The 18,387-nt window shown below is 47.5% G+C and overlaps 1 protein-coding gene across 5 annotated transcripts in view; it reads left to right on the top strand.

Moving 5' to 3' along the window:
• The window catches only part of grik4 (glutamate receptor, ionotropic, kainate 4), a 281,752-nt gene that overhangs the window by 165,091 nt on the left and 98,274 nt on the right, over nt 1-18,387 (top strand). For all 5 annotated transcript variants that reach the window (XM_053872391.1, XM_053872394.1, XM_053872395.1 and 2 more), the window contains one exon: nt 10,963-11,128. In XM_053872391.1, the coding sequence (XP_053728366.1) occupies nt 10,963-11,128 (166 nt within the window). The remainder of the gene's footprint in view (nt 1-10,962; nt 11,129-18,387) is intronic.

Consider the following 18,387-nt stretch of genomic DNA (forward strand, 5'->3'; position numbering starts at 1 on the left):
GTGACCAGCTGCTCAGGTGAAGCCTCACAGCCTGTGACATGTTTGTAGCATGTGGCTATGTTCGGCAACACAGTCTCTAACTGGTTGATCACCACTGATATAAGGTATCAATTCATGTCCCGTCTCACAGCCACTGCAGTATCATAAACCAGGATGGAATCAAAGACAGGTTTTCTTGGCTTCACTCCGAGAGACTTTCATTTGAGGCTTTCATGTCAATTAAACGCAGGAAGATTGATGTGTGACTTTCCTCTGACTTCCTTTTAACAGCCTTAGATAAACACTTGCTGGGTAAATACACCTCAGTTTACATGGCTTGTTCCAATGAAAGGTTTTTTAGCTGCCGCTGTAACAATGATTAATTATGGAATGCCGCAGAGAAACTGAAGGACACGTTGAACAAAGACAAAACATTAGGCTCGTCAACAGAGGGATTATGCCAACAAATGTTTATAAACGATGGTGTTTTGTGACAGATTGTACATCAAAATACAAGCTAGAGTTTGTTTCATTTGAAGATCTTCTAATTATCCTTTTTTTCCTGCATTTGATGTTTTTTTGGAGGAATGAAGTAAAGAGTGAATGGGACTCCTTCTGTCCTCTTCCCACACTACAAATCATCCATATCATTTTTTCTGAATCCATATCCCTCAATTCCCCTGGAATATGTATGTATTTCTTTTTTCTTTTTGAGTATTAAAACTCTGGTGTCCTCCCACTGCACACTAACATAGATTAGAATGGTGACTCTAAATCGTCCATGATGGTTGGATGGGTGGATAGGTGGGTGGATGATGGATGGATGGATTGGTAGGTTTGGATGGATGGATGGATGGATGGATGGGTGGGTGGGTGGAAGAAAGGATGGATGGGTGGGTGGATGGATGGATAGGTGGGTGGAAGGATGGATGGATGATGGATTGGTATGTTTGGATGGATAGGTGGGTGGATGGATGGATGGATTGATGGGTGGGTGGCTGGATGGATGGATGGATGGATGAATGGTTGGATGGGCAGACGGATGGATGGGCAGACGGATGGATGGGTGGGCGGGTGGAAGAATTGGTGGGTGGAAGGAAAAATGGATGGGTGGGTGGGTGGGTGGAAGGATGGATGGATGGATGGGTGGGTGGGTGAAAGGATTGGTGGGTGGAAGGAAGGATGGATGGGTGGATGGATGGGTGGGTGGGTGGAAGGAAGGATGGATGGATGGGTGAGTGGATGGATTGGTGGGTGGAAGGGTCGATGGGTGGGTGGGTGGGTGGAAGAAAGGATGGATGGGTGGGTGGAAGGAAGGATAGATTGGTAGGTTTGGATGGATGGATGGATGGATGGATAGGTGGGTGGAAGGATGGAAGGATGAGAGATTGGTATGTTTGGATGGATAGGTGGGTGGATGGGTGGCTGGATGGATGGATGGATGAATGGCTGGATGGGCAGACGGATGGATGGATGGGTGGGAGGGTGGGTGAAAGGATTGGTGGGTGGAAGGAAGGAAGGAAGGATTGTGGGTGGAAGGGTCGATGGATGGATGGATGGATGGGCAGGTTTGGCAGGGTGGGTGGATGGATGGATGGATGAATGGCTGGATGGGCAGACGGATGGATGGATGGGTGGGTGGGTGGGTGGGTGAAAGGATTGGTGGGTGGAAGGAAGGAAGGAAGGAAGGAAGGAAGGATTGGTGGGTGGAAGGGTCGATGGATGGATGGGCAGGTTTGGCAGGGTGGGTGGGTGGATGGATGGATGGATGGATGGATGGCTGGATAGTTGGATCTTAAAATTGTCTCAATTTTTGAACAGATAAACACGATAATCCAGTCATTATCAATTTGGGCACCGAGTGACTCTAGAGACATGTGTGAGCACCCGTGTCTCCAGTCTCACGCATTATTGTCATTAAAAAAAAACCCAACATTCTCATTCACAGCGCTTGCATCACGTCCACCGTCTGCTCCGCGCTGAATGCAGAAGCTCCTCCAGCGCATCATAATTAGAGGAGCCCAGCTGCTGGCTGCTCCTCTGCTGACCCCTCCCTCACATGGCCATTGATCTGCCTTGTCAAGGTGGCAGCGGCGCCACAGCCACGTGCTCATCCAAATCCTTTATCTTGTCATTAGTAAAGCAGGCCTGTGATGTGATCAGCGGGATGAAAGCCAGGGGAAACCGTGCAACTCCCCAGGTGAATGGCAGGCAACATGAAATTCAATTCATCCTGTCGTTGTTATTCAGCGTATCGAGAGCGAGACACAGCTGCACATTATCTTTCTCTGGCGTCAGCTGTGTGGGCTGAATGTAGGCTTCTGTATCGTCTGCATCGACGGCTGCGGGAGTAACGGCACCCAACATGAGCCGTCAGCTGAGGACCACGTTAATATACACACTGCAGAGCAGGTTTCTATTTTCCTCCTGTGGAATATGGACGATGAGAACTGACAGTGAGGCAGCTGACCACGGTACAGGATTCTCTCGAACACGGATGATCTGCTCATCCGGTGGCTAACTTCAGGCCTCCTCCTACAGCTGACCATCTGACTTCTCTCTGGTGCCTCCAGTGCTCCTCTCATAAGATGTAGAACCTTTGTTTTGAAATTTGTCTGAGGGGCCTCTTCTATATCCCAAACTGATATTCTCCATCAGGTGAGCGTCCCTTCAGGTGAGTGTACCTGTCCACTTCAAGCCATCACTGTCCACATGCTTCCATGTGTTCTACACGTTGGTATTGCTGTTCACCAATATATCCACCAGGGGGAGCAGCCCACACTCAACAGTTGCGGTTCCGTGGTTGTGGTTAAGAGTTGTTGTAACTACAGCAGTGTTGTAGGAGGCGGTGGTCGGTTAAATATATCGCCACTGGAGGAGAATTTCCGCCATTGTTATGTTTTCTTCATGTCTCATTAGAGCTACTTATCAGGCAGTAACAGCAACACTGCCCCCCATGGTTTCAGGTGGTACTGTACCCTTTGTTCCGTATTCATAGGTTTTGTGGAAACGTACAGGAAAACAGAGGGAAGAGAGGCAGAGCTGATCCGTACGTAACGTTGAGAATAAATGGGCAATAATTCAGGAGATACTGGGCGGAATATCTTGAAGCAAAGTGTGACATAACTGAGAAAGAAGAAGATGTTCCAGCTTTCACAAGTCTTGCGGCAACATAAACCCTGCTATGACTGACGGGTGGTGTCTTCCATAAAGCCATGTGGGAATATCACTCCAAAAGCATGTTGCTTCTGCCGGAGTCAGAGTTAGGTTTATGCTAATCTCATATGGCCCGGTCACCTCATGTGAAAAGAGGAACTAAACAATGTTACTGACTTTCGTATGATGAACAAAACATTCTGCTAATTACTTAATTGAATCTCAAGAGAACTGTGTTAAAGTCTCCCGACATTTTTGGCAAAATGCTGGTGAAAGGAAATGGTCTTGACTTGGCTGGATTCCCAGACTGAAATGTTTTGTTTAGTGAGACAGAAAATAAAACTTTCAAAGTCAATTCCTTCTGGACAGGATGTAATAATGATGAATCTATTTCGGTGCCCAAACCTGCCGTCTGCCTCCCAGTTGCTCTTCCCACTAAACGCCGCATCACTTCATGGGGTTGGCGGTTTTAGAGTCACTCCAAATCAAATGAGTTGTTGTTGTTTTTCCTCCCTCTGCACTGGCGAGCACCAAAGCAGGTAGTTGGGAATGGAGCACATGGTGTTGTTTCTTATGAAAACTGCTGTGTGGAACGCGGCCCTCTGGAGTCCGAACTGGCTCATCAATAAGATAGAAATCTTGTGGTCAATGTTCCTGTAAAAGGTGCCGAGGGAATGGCGGGAACATTTTATCTTTCTCACTGATCTGCCTTCACTCTGACCTCAGGGACCGGCTGCAGGCTCATTACCACCAAACGGATCCGGCTGAGCTGAGCTGAGACGTGCTGGACTGTCTTGACTCTCCCGCCACGTCCGAGTCTCCTCTTCCCCTGTAGATAGTCATTTCCCCTCCTAATACCAGTGAAAGCTTCCCTTGCCAGAGTGAGTTTGGGCACGTGTGACGGACCCGCACCTGCACACCTCACCCCCGTGTTATCCTGCAATGTCATGGCAGCCACTGCCTCTCTGCCTGGCTGCAGTTGGCACGGCACCTGCTGACTGATGAACAATGTCGACATCGGCATCTGTTCTCCAACGCTCAGCAGCCAATGTAAATCCCACGGTGCCAAGGGTTCACGCGCATCAGACTAATACCTGAAAAGCCTCAAACTCTGTTCACTTTTTCCACTGGAAACAAAAGATTAGTGTTTGGAACGTGGAGCGGCTTCACTCAGCCAACAGAACATGCAGAACACAGATGCTAACAGACCAGTCGCATTTACATTTTGGATCAACCAAGAACTGTGCAGCGTGACTCGACCCGTGTAACTCGGGACTCACCTGCTATAGTGAGATGGGAGGAGGCACCTGTGAGAGGTGGCGGGTTCCACATGAGAGGTCCCCACAGACCCTCTGTCTGCTCGTGGGGACCCCGTAGATCAGCTGATCTGGGGCACCATGAGGGAAATACATATATTTACAATATTTACTGTAGATTTTCATGCCTTTGTCTTTTGGTATAGCCTTTCAGGAGCTGCCGCAGCAAGTCGTCCTCCTCCTTGGACCAGTCCTGATCCTCCTCACTTGTCTGACCTCTTCAGGACGTCATTGACGACAGTACATCCATTTCTAACACTCTTCAGCCAACATGCCCTCTGTCTCTCCTCTGGTTCCATCTGAGCCTTGCCTCCTTTGCCTTCGTCTCCAAACCTCTCCGTGGGTTTCACCAGTACTGTAGACTTTTGTCATGTCAGTCGCTCCCAACAAGGACCCCTGTGCCACAAAAGAAAAAAATCCAAGAAGGAAATAAACTGAATGATAAGGATAATAAATGCTCGTGTCTCACTGCAACTTGATGCGGACTGAAGGTGTTTGGAAGGGGCTTTTTTGGGGTCAGGAGGACCCAGTGTTTGTTAGTTCTTGAATACAGCACCGAACTGCAGCAATGGGCTGGTGTTGCATGAGAGGTTGTGATGCTCCATAAACATTCCCTCAATCCTCAGGATTTCCGTCACTCGCTGAGGTGGATTTCTCCAACACGGACGTGGCTTTAGTAAACAGTGTTGCTGTGTTGGTTGTGTGTATTATGATCCATTAAAAGGCTCATCACATCATTCAATGGAGTTTTGTTCCGCTGCCCCCCTGAGTTCAGTCCAACAGATGTACGTGCTCATTATGTTGCTGCTCCCCATCTGGCTCTTCATCCACCTCCTACCCACCTCTCCTTACTCAGGTTCACGGCGAACACAGAGCAGCGCGACTCGGCTCTTGTCGCCGCCGCTGCCTGGCATTGCAGCGCATGTTTCACCAGATGGAGCGGAAATGAGCTTCTCACATGCACTTCATCAGAGGGAACTGGCCATTACACCAGGGGACGGCGCTCGGAATCGCTCAACTCTGCCTCGCGAATGTAGCCAAGTATGACAAGAGGTGATCGAGGTCAAGTTACCAGGAGGTCTATTTTTAACTCGCGCTCCAAACATGGCGTTGTGATTCTTAAATACAGATGCAGATCAGATCGAAACCTCTGGATCATTAAGGCAAGTACATCGCTCGCTCATTGTAATTGGTCGGAGAAAACTTTGCTGCCAAACCAAGGTGCCTCTTGGTTTTGGCAGCTCTGTGTGTGTGTGTGTTCAAGTGTGTGTGGTTACTTGAGCAGAGTGTGTCCTGTGAGGGCTTCCTTCCTAAACGCTTGTCAAACCTCTGTCTGCCGACCTGCCAGCCTTCACATCACACACACACACACACACACACACACACACACACACACACACACACACACACACACCAGCGCAGAGTAGCAGGACGCCATGAAGCACATGTAGTAAATGCCTCCTGAGCTCTCATCCACTGTCAGCCACCTCAGGTGGTCAGTGAATGTATTTTTGATCAACTTCAAATGAGACACTTTTGCAACAACACCTCAAATGACCCGCCAATATTGTATTACCGCATTTGCCTGACTATAGAGTATTTGCCGCACTCACAAAATTTAGCCGGTCCATAAGCCGCGGGTGCAGTGGCGCTGTCTGCACTGCTGAAAATCCATGAGGATCACCTCTGGTGATCATCTAGTTCCAGTTCCGAAAACAGGGTCCAGCATGGAGACTGACTCATGAAACAGTCTGGGCAATGTTCTGAACTGGAATCATGAACTCCTCACATCTTATTTACATCTGTGCTCCGTCAAGTGCTGGTGTTTTAAATATCGACGCCTTTTAATGTGCATGTGCTGCAGCAAGCAAACTTCACCTGACAGACTAAAAAACACCTCTGCAGCAGACATGCTGTTGCCAAGCGGGTCGGGAGGGAAGGAGGAGTGGACGCATCATAAACAGCGGGCGGTGCTTCATCAGAGCGCTGGCTGTCACATGTGACCAGATTTTGTGATCGGCAATGACAGGCAGTGATCGGCACCGATCACGGCGACATCAGCCTTTCATAATCGGTGGCCGACGGATTGGAGCATTCTTAGTAAAAATCCATATATAAGCTGCGTCGTTGTATAAGACACTAGGTTCAGACCGCGAGAAAAAAGTTGCGGCTTATAGTCTGGAACATACGGTATATCTGCCAACGGTCCACACTGTCTTTACAGAGGAACTCATGGACCCCTGGAGCTTCTCCAAGCTCCTGACCCATGCAGCGCTCCTCAAGTTTGCTTCTTACTATCTGCTGATCTTGTCAACATCAGAGTAGTTAGGAGTATTGAACTGCTCTGGAACCTTTATTGAAAGATGATCGTTTTAAAACTTTAGCTGAGAGTCGTTGTTACAGCACCATTGTGATCTTCTTTACATGAGGCACAAGCACTTTAACATGTTCCTGCTGTGAGTCTCATTGTAGTGTCCACTGATTGAGAATAGATAGCTAAACTAGCTAAACACCTGAGAAGCTGAGATGTGGAACTGCTCCCTTCGCAGCTGGTTGACGCCAGCTTCCTTCCTCCAGCCATGGGTCGCCTGTGTCGAGGTCCTTTCATGTCCCTGATGTTCAAGTCTGGACAGTCCGGGCTGCAGTGGGCTGCACAGACCCTAATGCTTTCCTTATCCCTGGTGCTGTCCTCAGAGTGGCCAGGTTTTTTTCAGCCCAGTGTTTGAAGAGTGGAGTGTCGCATGGCGCTGGAGCTCATCCCAGGTATGTAGGGCAAGAGGCGGACAGAATAACTCTCTGAGGACTGAGGAAATGGGGCGAACATCAAACTGCTCCCTGAAAGATCCTGTGGTACCTGACTGATCCTAAATGTGTTCACCTTCAAACGACGGTTGGTTCAAACGTTGGTTTGTCTGCGATAGAACTCAAAACGTCAAGGGCAGATTCTGATGAAACATGACATCAAGGCATGTCAGAGATAAAGGAGAAAATAAGGAAAAGTAATTGGCTGTTGGGGCTGATCCATAGGATTCACAGTGGTTCGAAGGATTTCTCCATGATTCCTAGTACCCACCCAAGTGCCGTATCCATGTTGCTGTTTCTTGACTGAATGACACTCTGCTAGTGAAGCGCTGGTGAGGCTTCATGAAACCGTGTCCTTATCTTCAGTCCCCACTAGATGGCGCTCTGTGCTCTAAAAACTTGTGCCTTGTCAAAGTCCGTCTTCAACTGTGTTTAACTACATAACTATCCTCGTGATTCCCCTGATCAGTCCTGGTTAATGGATGACTCCGTCCTGCCATTTCACCTCCATGTTTCCTGTTCCAGTGCTTTACCCAACCAGCCAACTGAGTATTGATGTTTGATTGTAAAGACAAAGGCAGGAACAACAGTCTTCTGGGAGTTATCTTCTGCAGTAATCACAATATTGACAAATCCACAGCCAGTGGAGATAAAGTCCGACATTATCATTCCGCTGCTGAAGGAATCTTTAAGTGTGTTAAGTCCCGGCACTTTTACTTATCTCTCTTCGTTGACCCGTGTTTGCTGCCAAGAAATGTCTCAATTGCCAAGTCAAAGAGCAGGAAAGAAATCGGTTCCCCAGTGGTTCAACAGCTCAACAAGACACTTGATCATCATATCGCCGGTGAGTTGTTTGGGCCAAGCTCAAGTGCAGGTGGGCCCAAGCGTTCCTCGTCACTCGATTGTGCGTTTGTTGTGAGACTGTTGGGACGTTTTCTCTGAGGTTTCCTGTTCTGCGTGTAATTGTCTGGCTTTGACTTTCGGAAAGGGTTTGTTTTTCTTTTTGTGGAGTGGATTAATGCCACTCACAGACACTCCAGGCCTTGTTCATGGAAGCTCAGGAGAAACTCCAGCATGTGTAGCATCGATTTCCTGTTTTGACTTTTGTCATTAATGGAGCATCAGGGACGGATGCAACTAGCTGCAGATAGGTCTGCTGAGTTGCTCTCATTGGGCTGACATCGCGCTATAACTAATGTGAAGATTGATTTTCCCTCTCCTGCCTGCGACGTGCCACAGATGCAACATGGGCCGTCGCTCCGCCACAGTAGGTTAGGGCCCCAACAGCCAATTAATCATAGTGCGCCATCTATGGACGCGGGTTAAGAAAGGAGGATCGATTCGGACGTGGAATTTTTATGCTTGAAGTAACTCGCATCCCATTAGCGATGGAAGCTGGATCATGTGGTGTCATCACCCCACACACTTGACCACTTACAAACAGTAGTTGTGAATGCATCACAGTTTTCAGCCCAACAAAGAAGGGATCGGGCTGATTTTTTTGTTTCTGTTGTTTTCCGACAAGACTGAGAGGGATTGTTTGGAGTTGCTGTGCGGCATGAAGAAGAAGGCTGAGTCATTGATGTTCCATGTAGCGCTGACATTTCAGATTGTGGGTGTGTGTCTATGACAACAGGGATGTTGAATCTAGTCAAATGAGCTGCGAAAAAAAAAAAAAAAGAACATCAGGAAATGAAGTTTATCGGTTGGTTATGAAGGCAGCTGTTTACCTCAATGGTGTTTTTCAGGTGCGGATTTGGACAAATGTGTGATGAAGTACGAGTTCTACGATGAGGACTGAGGCGCCAGCGAGGAACATAAGTATGAGGACAGAGTTGCCACATGCTCTCAAGCCAAAGCGTCTTATTTATTATTGCAATTTCTAAATGGACTGGAAAATAAAGAACAACTTCCATTATTCAATATTTCTATAGGCTCACTGCAAAAAAAAAATCTTCTTGATCTGGATTCATACTTGTCTCTCAGGAGGCCAGGCTTCCAGCTGGTGTATGACATTAGCTTTCCAGGATTCCCATATTTAGAAGCTCCAAAACCATTTCAAAAGAACAAGAACTCATTCATGTCACCAGAGCGAGAGGGAACTGATTCATTCACAGATCCCAACACCAGAGAAATGTACTCAGGTCTTCCCTGTCCCGCGAGGTACGTGACCTGAAGTCTCTCTGAAATACTTCAGAGCTCTTCGAGGTCCTGAGAGACACAGAGAAAAACTGATTAAAGCTATTCAAACACTGTTCCACTGCCAGAGCCTCCTTGTGTCACGAGTGTCCGTGCAGCGCTGGTCCCATGTGCTGCTCAGAATAGAATGCAGCTCAACTTTAGCTGTCAATATTGGCTCCAAACTCATCCGTGCAGTTTTCTTCTGACTCCATTACAGTCCAATAGAAATGGGAATGGGAAACCAGTGGAAGGGATTTGGCGACTCGGGGAAGGGAGAGGCACGCAGACAGGCAATCTGCCATGATGAAGAGGCGCTCCAAATGTCCTCCTCTGCAGCCCAGCATGTCCTCCTGCATCCCCTTCAAGCCCCACTGAACCCTAGCCTCATGCCTCGCCAGCTGCCCGGCTCAACACCCGCCGCACACACTCCTCGCTGCAGAGAAACGTGAACAAGAATAAACATGATTTTTTTATGTCAGCAGATTTGTGGCTGGCTGCTAGATTTGTTGATGTGTCGTGGGAGTAGTGGATATTAACTGCTGTGTGCTTGACCTCCCCTCAAACACTGGGAATCCGCCTGAGTTGGATGTGCCTCTGGCTGCAGCAGGATAAGTGAATTACGGCTCCCTGAGGAATACACGTGTTCCCATGGCGGCGGCACATCAACTTGATGAAAATGTGACAATCAACCTGGAAATTCTACAGACGCTTCATATCAAGGATTGATCTGTGCAATTTTTACTTGATATTGGATTTTTATTTATTTGTCTTTTAAGTTCTCCGAGGCGGAATATCAAACACGGCTTGCACTTATTACGACTTCTGTATTACACTGGGAGAGAAATAGTTTCATCAATGCAAATGCACTTGCAACGGTGGCAATATTAAGTCAACACTGACTCGGAAAATGTGTTTTGCTGACTCGGTTAATGTCACTGACAGGTGATTGTGCTTGTCTCTGTTGCAGGAAGAACTGCTGGCTTTTAAATCCTGACTTAAATGACTGAACAGTTTGATCTGATTCTAAAGGACATATCTTTGCTAGTGTCGGGTCAAGTTAGCTTTCTGCATCTCAAATTGTTAGGTGACATCTTGAGCGTTTGGAAACCATTTTGATCCACGTTGAAGATTGTAGCATTATTGTCCCACTGTATATCGCCCTTGGATTTGTTTTATTTCAAGCGTTCTTATCCTTTCTGTCTTAAACCCTTATTTAAAAAGCCAAACAGCTTGTGCTTCTAGAGACCACACCTTTGGACACAGACCTGATAGAAGCATCTAACTTTGTGTCAGAGCTTTACCAGTCAGACCAGTAATGGCTCATTAGAGAAGGGAGAAGCAAAGACAGAGGTTCTCTGGACCTATGACGTTGTCTTTTCTATGAAGTCGATTCAAAACAAAGCACATTACTAATGGTTGGACAATCTGCTTCACAGCTCTACTGTACGGTCTTTGAACTGGCTTTTACGTCTCAGATGTAACAGATGAAACTGTCACTGATCTGAAGCCTGTCATCCGCTCTGTGCAGGTTCCCTATGTCAAGGTGGCTCCTGAGGACATTCTGAAGGTTCAGTTCCCACGATTCACCACCCTGGACCTGAGGCCGACCAACACAGACATCAGTATGGCTGTGGCTGGACTCCTCACCTTCTTCAACAGCACCACCTCCTGCCTCATCTGCGCTCAGGCTGAATGTGAGTCCAGTTTCCACACCCCCCCGACAGTCAACAGCCACTCATCCACCTGCGCTCGCACACCCGCCCCGCTCTCAGTGAGGAACAAAGTGCAAACATTATTGCATGTGTCGTCCCTTCTGTCGCGAATGCATGACTTGTTGTCAACAGATGTGAGTCTTATCGCCCTGTGGGCCACAGCTGTGGTGCTGCCAGCCCCCTGGAGGCGTCGGCAGCCCAGCCAACATCCCTAATGACACGGGCAGCGCAGGGATACCTTTCATTTATGCCATCAACTGTCTGGTATTAGGACCCACAGCCTGCTGGAGTGCGTGTAATTGGCTGACTGACTTGAGGCTTTTCAAATTGGAGTCATGGTCCTCTCTAACAACACTAACTCAGACAAACAAGGCCATTTTGATCTCAAGCAAAACTGGCGAAAGAACTTTGTTTCAGACTCGACAAATGTCACGTCTACTTTTTACAATTCTTCAGCCTTGAAAACCGCGATGGACTGAACCCTGGACTGGCTGTAATAGAGAGACTCCATTTGACGGTCCCGGCAGGAGTGTGATCAGCTCCTGCTCCCACCTTCACACCTCCACACAAACACCCCACTCGCCCACGAGCAACACATCACCGGGAAATGACTCTGGAGACTGATGATATTTTCAGCCGCCGTATCCTCCACTCACCCCAACGCCTCCTTGTGGAAGGCACCTATTGGATTCTCTCCATATTGAACCCGGTGACCTTAAAAAAGCTTGAAGACCTCCTTGGGGATAGTTATTTTGGTAAATAGAAAGGAAGATTAAATCAGGGTCTCTTCCCACCCTCTTGTAGTCCTGCACACAGTAATTACAACTCTCCAGACAAAGACATCGTGACCCTCAGTGGCGCCTGCTCACCTTGTTTCCTCAGAAGCGTCAAGCTTTGAAGGAAGGGAATAAGAGGGAGACGTTTACGACGTGTCCTCCAACTAGCTGGCAGTGATCCACTTTGAACTTCCGCTCTATGGCCCATGCGCGTCCCTTTGAGGTTTCATTGTGCTACCTCACACCGTGGGACAATAAAGGCCATCTAATCTAATCTAATCTAATCTAATAAGATATTTGCAATACTGCAGTTTTGAAACTGAATGGAAAACGCACCGTTCAGGGACAATGTGGCTGTAATGTGATGAATGTTGCATTAGCAGGAAGTGAGCTTCTTTGTACTTAACCCTGCTCCATTTGATAGTGAGCTCATGTCCAGTGTTTTCATGTCCAGTGTTTTCATGTCCATACGGCGCACAGTGTCACCTCGTGCAGCGTATGGACACAGCTGAACACAATGAACTACAGCCCAAACATGTGAGACGAGGGTCGCAAAGTCCAAAGACGGTCATTTTGATCATCGTTTGTCCATCAGCAGACCGTCCAGTGAGTCAACTGCTGTCACCGCTGAAGTGGGTGATTGGGGCGCCAGGTTGTTGGGAGTTGCTTGCTTGAATTTCCACAGAACGTATAACCCTTCCACCTGGTCCTGGGTCGACCCCTCGGTCTCCTCCCAGCCTGAAACACCTCCAAAGGGAGGCTGAAAAAAGCATTTTATGACATGGCAGAGTTCATCTGTCACATACTGTATGAAGTCACTCAGCAAGAATTGCGTAGAAAAAAAAAATCTGTGGACTCGCCCCTGGTTCCAACAACAGTGCCATGTCCCGTCATGGGGTGGGCGCAGATCATCATCCAGCCAAACAGCTATCGTAGCTCAAAAAAGAGAAACGAAGACAGCGAGTCACAGTACAGTCAAATTGCCCATTATATTGTTCATAATCTTAAGTGCTAACATTGGCAAAATTACCGTCCAAATATGAGTGTACATTTGTCAACACTGAGCCGGAAATTCATAGTTTGACGAATGCGCTGCCCCCTACCATGAGGCAGGGGAACTGCGTGCCTCGCTTTGCAGCTGATCGCTCACTGCTCCTGCGCTGAGCTGAACTGTAAACAAAGCAGACTCAGACGCAGTGTAACTATTACAGTGTCTGAAGGTGTTTGAGGATTTAAATCATGACAAACAGACAGAGAGAGACACGGCAATATGTGCCCCTGCAACGCATGCAGCACAGTTATTGCACAATCCGAGGGGAGGCGCGGCTGACTGGTGCCCCTCTGCACGTCTCCTCTCAGTGTTCATTGTGAAATGGAATGTGAAATTCCAGCCATTCTGTGTAAGAATAAAAGCTGCTGTTGAAGTTAAATGGATTGTTTTTCCACCTGTCTCCCCTGACTGCACGTCGCTGCAGCTTGGTCCTAAAACATGTGCCTGGAAATTACAGTCAGCTGCAAGGAAGACTTGCAAGATAAAAAGGCGTGAGGTGTGAGCATGTTACTGTAATTTAAACGTATCATCTCAGTCTGCTTCGTGTCGAAAATGTTTTATTGTTGAAAAATGTTGTCTTTTATCAAAATGGCCGACAGAAATCAGTGATAATAAATATTTTTCAAGCATCATGTATGTGGGAAAAGGGACGCAAGAAGGCACTTGTGGCTTATTTTGAAGTAGTGATGGGCTGAAGAGGCTTCATGAAACAGTGTCCTTGTTTTCAGAGCTCAGGAGGTGGCGCTGAGGTGAGGTTTCATTGAAATGGTTGTTCTAGTTTTTTAGCAGAGAGCGTCATCTAGTGGGCTCTGAAAACTGGGACAGTGTTTCATGAAGCCTCATGATACCATCACTATTTTAAGAAAATCTACTGCTGTAGAGTTGTAAGAAGTCGCCTAAAGATTGTTTTATTTGAAAATTTAGACTGTCATTCTTCACTTGTTTCTTTCCTTTCATAGAAATGCACATTTCTTACTTTTTGGTTTTCCATAGCGAAGAGGCCTAAACTAAACGTGGTGATACGACGCTGTTCACCAGCCAGAACATGGCGACCCGAGCTGTGTTTCCCTGCGCAGCCATTAGAATTGCGTGTCCTTTATGTGGGGACATTATCAAACTGGTTGCGTGTCTTATGAGGTGAAGGATGGTCAGCAGATTCGAGGGGAAGAAGTGGAACTGATCTCCAGGCTGTAATCATATATTGGCGTCAGGAGAGAGGTAGTTGAGGAAATGACGCCGGCGCATCGATTGCAACCCCGAATGTGACCCTCTTTCATTTAAGGAGCGGTAAATGGCAGCATGCCTGGTGTTGTGTGAGTGTGTACATCTGGGCTCGTGTGTGTGTGTTCAGCGGCAGCATCAGCTGAAATCCCCACCCGCCCTGCTGCCCCTCCCTGTCTCCTTGCACCATCAGTCGTTGGTTGGCAGCTTGCTGTCAGGTGCTCGTCCACATGTGGCGGCCTCATTAATCAACCCGACCGGTGACAGCTTCATAGAGCGTGGACAATTCATGAATATTTTCCTACCCGTGGCTGTGGGGGCCAGAGTAAAGGTGGCGCCGTGCCCAGAGGCCCGGTGCATTCTGGCTAATCTCAACCACGGCTGGCAGCACGAGCCGTGACCCCTGACCGCTGTATGTTCTGTGGTATTTAGTACATGAACACAGACTCCCACTGACCTTCTGTGCACGTGTTTGCTAACATCCCGCCCACAGAGCCGGGTGTGTGTCGTGTCCCGGGTGAGTGATGGAGATGCCGCACGTCCCGTAGCTTCAGCAGAGCAGGTTCACTGTTGTTCAGAGGTGTTTCAAACAGCAGGGTTGAACTTCTTGCAGAGCATTTTGTGAAACTTTGACCGGCGCAGGTTGTGCGTGGCTTGCCAGGTCCACCTCTTGCCTGCACTTCTGTTATAGCAACGTTAGCGAAGGGTATTTTAGACGGGAGATTCAAATTCGCCTCCAGTTTGACGGCTTGGTTTGTGAGTCAGTCGATCCAGATAGAAGATAATTCTCCAGTTTCAGAACAATTTTTATTTTAGTCTTTGAGGGCTGCTCCACCTTTTGACTACTCAATAGAAGTGACCGTCTCATGAGGCTTCATGAAACAGTGCCCTGACTTTCAGAGCCCACTACATGGCACTCTCTGCCAAAAATCTTTGAATTTCAACCACCATTTCAATGGAATCTGCACCTCATTTCTGAACCAAAAGCGCCACCTACTGAGCTCTAAAAATAAGGAGCCTGTTTCATGAAGCCTCGTCGAACCATCACTACTCAGTAGTGTTTACTACTGTCTTCTTCTTCCATGATGTGAGGACCAAAACCGAATGCTCAACTAAGCTTTTCTACACAATCAGCAAGGCAACAGCTGGTGTTCACAGCCAAGTCAGGCCTCCATCAAACACCTGAAACTACCAAACACGGACAGAAAACACGGGCAGATACAGTCAGAATACTTGCGCGGCATACGTTGGTCTGATCTGGAAGCCAGTGCTGAGCAAGTCAGCCTAGATGCTCTGTCGGAACTGAAGCAGAGCAGTGAGATGTGGTGCCTCCTCAGAAGTTTATTTATGGTTTCAAGTGCTCCTCAACCGACTCTCACAGGCTCCTCACACTCAAGAGAGTCTGTTAGCGCCTGTGCAGCCAGATCAAATACCATTAGAAATTATGGTGATGGAGATAAACATGCAATACAACGGTTAGATACGCAGATCATTTTCAAGTCAAATGCGTTAGTCGCGCCAGTATATCATGGTGCGTAAATGCTGATGTCGGCCGGTCTGCGAGCGTTACGATGATTTCTCGCTCTGTGTCTTGTCATTTTTGGCCGTGGTCCTCTGTAATCACACTCCAGCCCCTTCATTTCATTTGGCCACTCAAATCCACATTAATGCCCCAACGTTTGTCTGAGTTCCCTCCGATAGTGACAAGTTTGTTTACGGCGCAGAGCGCCGCACTTGAAAGTCTCGCAATTTTCCACAATTACTAATGGCAAAGGCGTAAGTAAGGCTCACTCTGTCCTCAAGGCAAAACAATGACTTATCATAATGCTTCCATAAATTATTCACACGCGTCGTTCAAGGATTTACTTCCAGATCCTGCTTTGTATTCGCAGCGGCGTTGCACTCAGAGGCGGCCGTCTGTGAACGGTAAGCGCTGTGTGGCTCAGCTTCAATGCCAGTCTTTACCTCTCACCTCTGCCAGAGACTGAAACACAGGTATGTGGCCACCATGACATTCAGGCGGTGGAACGCCCGGAGGCCACCAGGAATACGGATGGACTCCAACTCATTTATTTTGCGTTATTCCAGCCACAGAAGTGTAGAGGCGGGAGGGTCATTAAATAATGTTGTCGGCTGTATGACTATTATGAAAATGTCTTCACTGTACATATAGTTTACTGCCTTTGAAAGGAAGGATTCTAGCCCCAAGTCACAAACTCGTAAATCTCACTTTGGTGGTTTAATCGTTTGTTGCCTTGGAAATACACAAGGAATACACAGGTCTGAAACCGTGGTGGCTGAGACGAGTCTTTTTACGATGTAGTAAACCTGCATTCAATTCGCTGATGAAAGGATATGCGAGTATATTGCTTGGCAGAGTAAAGTGAACTCAACCCTTTACACTCTATGGGAAGAGTAAACAAGAGTTGCACATGTGGGCGGCATCTGCTGCTTCATCATGTTGTCTTTTGATATGGATTGGAAACATGAGTTTTTAAAGTTCTGGAGAAGTTATCGCCGATGTTCCTGTGTGACCTGGTCTGGGTTATGACCTGTCTGAGCGGCGAATACAAGTTGGCCCACAACGCTCTTATCTCCAGTGCTCTGGAGTGTTTCTATTACATTTTGAACTGAAGCTAAAACAAGCATTTGGGTGGGGCTCCTCTTTGGTGCCAGTTGGCCCCGTCAAGTGTCGCTGGAACAAACGCAGCCAGTTGAAGTGGCTCCTGTGGGACCCTGCACCTGAAAAGGTCAGAATCAGGATTCACAGCCGTCGCAGATGAAAGGCCCTCTCGATAACAGAGTGGGATCCTCACTCATCCCGAGTAGAGCCAGTGCCCTTTCATGTCGGAGTCGGTTAAGAAGGCCGCGCCCAACTGGCTCGACGTGGTGGAGAGAGTGGATTGTTCTGTTGGCCTGGGAACGCCACGGTGTTCCCTCTGGAGAGGAGCTGCTGGTGGCACGTGGTCACACTTGTTAAGTCTCCACCTGTAAAGTCAACTGCATTGCGGCACAACACACACATCATATGTTGAAATTTCATGCTGCTGAAACTAACTTCCTCTTTGACTTTTTGGAGCTCAGCCGATGGTAGTCTGCCTCAGCTACCTGGGGCCAGAGGCTGGGAACACCTTAAAAGAAACCCTTGAACTCCTCCTCTTCTATGTTGCGCCACACTGAAAATGTTTCCAATGTTACTCAGGAAAATAAGGCACCCAATTGATATTCATGTATGTATGGCTGAAGATGTATTTTGACAACTCTGAAGTACAGGGTTCATCATGTTAGGTCGCAACTTGACACTAAATAGTGATTTATATCCCGAGAAGCAGCAGGAAGTGGCAGACAGGGAGGAAGACTTAGCTGGAGCTATTTCTGTCTCCTTTAACAACACTACAGCGGAAGCTAATCTGACAGGTTCAGGACACGGGCACACGTGCAAGCGCGCAGCGATGTGCTGCGTGAGAGCGCGGACTCAGGTACAGATATAGCAGCAGCAGCAGCGGCGGCGGCGTGATTCTATTGCCCGCAGACAGGCAGCTTAATTGCCCCATCTGAGATAAGCTTTAAGCTCCAACAATACTGTTTCTGGTGGTAATGAACTGTGCAGGAGTTGAAGGATTCTGCGTCAGATTCTAAACTCTCCAGGTAAAATGGACGTCTTGGAACCTGTTCCTTCTCAACATGCGTGATATTGTCATGACATTTCAAGTCGGCTGTAATCGCTGTTTCACAGCTTGTTGCTTCATATGTGACACGTCTTCAATGCTATTAACTTTATTTTTTATTATGGTTATTTGCAAGATTTAACAGAAAATCTTACTACCCAGTTCATGACAATAAACTTGTCTTGGTGCACACAGTACGTCAAGGCATTATCTCATTATCCTTAAAACGAAGACTCTTGTCAACCAATACTACAATACATTGCTATATATCGTGATGTATTCACCTCTATCACCTCTCCTGTATCATGATACGTATCATATTGCAAGTTACCTGCCAATACACAGCCCTAATGTGGTGTCCATACTTCATGAGTTCTTAAATGATATTCATTTAAAAAAAAAAAGAATAATAATAAAAAAAAGATTTATAAATTTGAAAACGCCAGAGGGCCTGGATTTGGTTGGTTTTGCTGATGGATTTCAAAGGTCCGTGACTGGATGATCACTCATGCCATGTCTGTTTTG

The sequence above is a fragment of the Synchiropus splendidus genome, chromosome 8 (assembly GCF_027744825.2).
Source record: "Synchiropus splendidus isolate RoL2022-P1 chromosome 8, RoL_Sspl_1.0, whole genome shotgun sequence".
In the NCBI taxonomy this organism is placed as follows: domain Eukaryota; kingdom Metazoa; phylum Chordata; class Actinopteri; order Syngnathiformes; family Callionymidae; genus Synchiropus; species Synchiropus splendidus.